The following is a 2,781-nucleotide window of genomic DNA, read 5'->3' as shown; positions in this document are numbered from 1 at the left end:
GGAAGTGTTTGGCCTTGGGTGGGACGGCTGGGTAGGCGAAGCGGGGCATTTTGCTCGGGGTCAGCGGGGGCGTGAGGGGGGAGAAGGGGAGTTTGTTGGGAGTCACAGACCGACTCTGGTGCTCCCACATCTCCGTGGGTCTCTGTCGGCCTCGGCCTCCAGGACTACTTCCTCCTCGCTTGGCGTCCTCCCCTCCTCCGCCCCCCAGACTCTCCTCAGACCGGCTGGAGTTTCTGGCGTGTTGCGCCTGACAATAGCCTGAATTTGAATGTCCAGAATTCCCAGAATTCCCCGAGCCCCGTGACCGCGTGCTGATGCTCTCCTGACTTACAGACATGGCGGATAACGCCACCGCAGAAGTCACGCCCCTAATACCGAACGCCTCTGCGGCTCCTCCCCCCGCCCGGCCCATCATGGCGCTCTGCAGCTCGGAGCTCAGCTCGCTGTCCTGGAAGGAGAGCAGGGCCCTAGGGGTGCGAGGGGAGGGGCAGCAGTTATTGGCGGGAGCGCCAGAGTGTGCGTGAGCGTGCACGTTGTGTGTCGGCGTGTGTTCGATGGCCACCAGCTCCAGAGCGGCTGGGGGCTTCCGTCTGAGAGTCCCGCCTCCGGTTCTGTCGCCATGGTTACAGGAGCGCTGAAGATCACAGAGTCTCTTCACTGCTAACATCAGCTTCTTCTGATGACCTGAAACACAGACGGCGGTCATCACAGCGGTTCACAGTGACATCACAGAACATGTGGTCTGATCTCTCACCGAGTTTGGTGATGCCGATCTCCTGCAGGTCCTCCCACGTGATGTCCTTGACGATCGTGATCGAGTCGTAGCCGTTCTCGCACAATCTCTTCTGGTACTGAGGAAGTCCGATCACACTGAGCCACTCCCCCAGGGCGGACTGCGGCGACAGACAGAGTCATCGTCATCGCCAGCATTTATCTTTCTGACACGAGCGGTGAAACAACAACAGATGCTTTTCAGAAATGTTAAAGCGTCTCTCACAGGGATGTAGTCGGGCAGCCACTCGGGGATACTCAGTTTGCTGATCTCCATGGAGATCTTCTTCCTGTGGCCGGGTTTGGTGACTCCGATGGCCGTCAGGTCCTGAACGCCAGAACACATGTACAATATGTGATCAGCAAAACAAAGAATCAACACGTGACAACTGCACAAAATATATCATGCTGAAAAAAACAGGGTTATAACTCCACAAACTCTGCGTTTCTCAATTTCTACTGAGTAAATTCACTGATTTACCAAAAACAAATGTGAAAATATGAAAATGAAAAAAACTGCTACTGAAGCAAATAGAGAAAAAACACAAGTTTGTTTTTTTATAAAACACATTAAGAAACAAAAACAATGACGGATCTAAAATCAGTGTTTCCAGGTGACACTCGTTTTCATCACCAAGCTAAATGCTAAATGCTAAATGCTACATCTTTAATGAGATTAAAAACTAGAAACTAAAATCAACATTTCCAGCTTGTTTTTCCTCGATCATTGACATGTGACATTTGTTCATGGAAGTCAATTCAATTCTATTTTATTTGTAAAGAGCCAAATCAAAACTGTATTATATATATTATCTCAAGGCACTTTACAGGGGGAGGTCAGGACATATTAACTACATGTGTCTGCGTCGCACTCTGGTTCTTCCTGAAGATGCCATATTAACAATTTTCATATATTATAATAAAATGAGTTACTGAGCTTCCCAAACTAAAGTTTTACAGTAATATATGAACATTAATTGTGATATTCTGGTAAAAATAATTCAAAACGATGGTGATGGAGGTCGTAACCTGCTGTTCCGAACATTGCACAGAGATTCTGGGTCTCTAATCGATGTTATTTCTATTTGATTTGGCGCTTTATAAATATACAGATAAAACCTGAGTTGACATTAACTCTCTGGTTCTGGTTCTGTTGTAGGAACAACTGTAGAACAGAAGATCAACATGTTCTCACATCCGTCTGAAAGCTTCGTCTCTTAGTAATCTAACTAACATGTATTTAACATGATTTATTAAAGGTAAAACTTTAACTGTGACACTGACACACACCTCAGGTGTCATCCTGCTGATGGTGGGGACGTCATATCCTGCACTGATGAAGTTGGATGTGTACTGCTCCAACTGGAACTCACACAGCCACTGGTAGATCGCCTCCGAGTCCTGATGACAGAGAGGAGGGAGATCCATGACACACCGACACACACACACCGACACACACACACACACACACCTAGCCAGACTACTGAACTCACCTTTCCCTCCAGCAGGTGCTCCGGTCTGACGAAGCCTTTCTGAGGAGTGCCGTTCACCTGCCGGCGGGAACCACCTACAAAACACACACGTGTCATTCCTCCAGGGCGACAGAAGCTTCACTGAGTGACTGAAGGAAACGAGTGACGTAACAGTGACCACGTTCTGTGTCACATGCTAAAGTTACACCAGATTATACCAGAGTATCAGGGCCACACTGAGGGGAAAAAAGAAATCTGAAATTTTAAAGAATAAAGTCGTAATATTATGAAAATGTGAAATTTCGAGAGAAAAAAACAATTTTTAGGAATATTACAAACAAATCAAACAGGTTCTCAATATCTCCTTATCTGTTAAACCTAAAGTTAATTTAACATAAAATTACAACTCATAATATTTTGACTTTATTTTTTGAAATATGATTTTATTCTCGAAATTTCAGCCTTTTTTCCTCCTCAATGTGGCCGAATACTCTGTGGTACCGTACAGCTGCCTGAGTGTGTGTGTGTGTGTGTGTGT

At 46.2% G+C, this 2,781-nt stretch overlaps 1 protein-coding gene across 2 annotated transcripts in view; it reads right to left on the bottom strand.

Annotated features, from left to right (window-relative positions):
- The window catches only part of LOC111651942 (caskin-2), a 26,970-nt gene that overhangs the window by 2,383 nt on the left and 21,806 nt on the right, over positions 1-2,781 (bottom strand). For both annotated transcript variants that reach the window (XM_087172837.1, XM_087172838.1), the window contains 5 exons: positions 2,265-2,338; positions 2,062-2,172; positions 998-1,099; positions 755-893; positions 1-684 (listed from right to left, as the gene is read on the bottom strand). The exon at positions 1-684 is cut by the window's left edge and continues 1,575 nt beyond it. In XM_087172837.1, the coding sequence (XP_087028963.1) occupies positions 1-684; positions 755-893; positions 998-1,099; positions 2,062-2,172; positions 2,265-2,338 (1,110 nt within the window). The remainder of the gene's footprint in view (positions 685-754; positions 894-997; positions 1,100-2,061; positions 2,173-2,264; positions 2,339-2,781) is intronic.

The sequence above is a fragment of the Seriola lalandi genome, unplaced genomic scaffold, assembly GCF_002814215.2.
Source record: "Seriola lalandi dorsalis isolate HSWRI2012SDOR001 ecotype SW California unplaced genomic scaffold, Sedor1 jcf7180002053876, whole genome shotgun sequence".
Lineage (NCBI taxonomy): Eukaryota > Metazoa > Chordata > Actinopteri > Carangiformes > Carangidae > Seriola > Seriola lalandi.
Note: the sequence above shows the minus strand (reverse complement) of the source record. Positions and strands in the feature narration are given on the sequence as shown.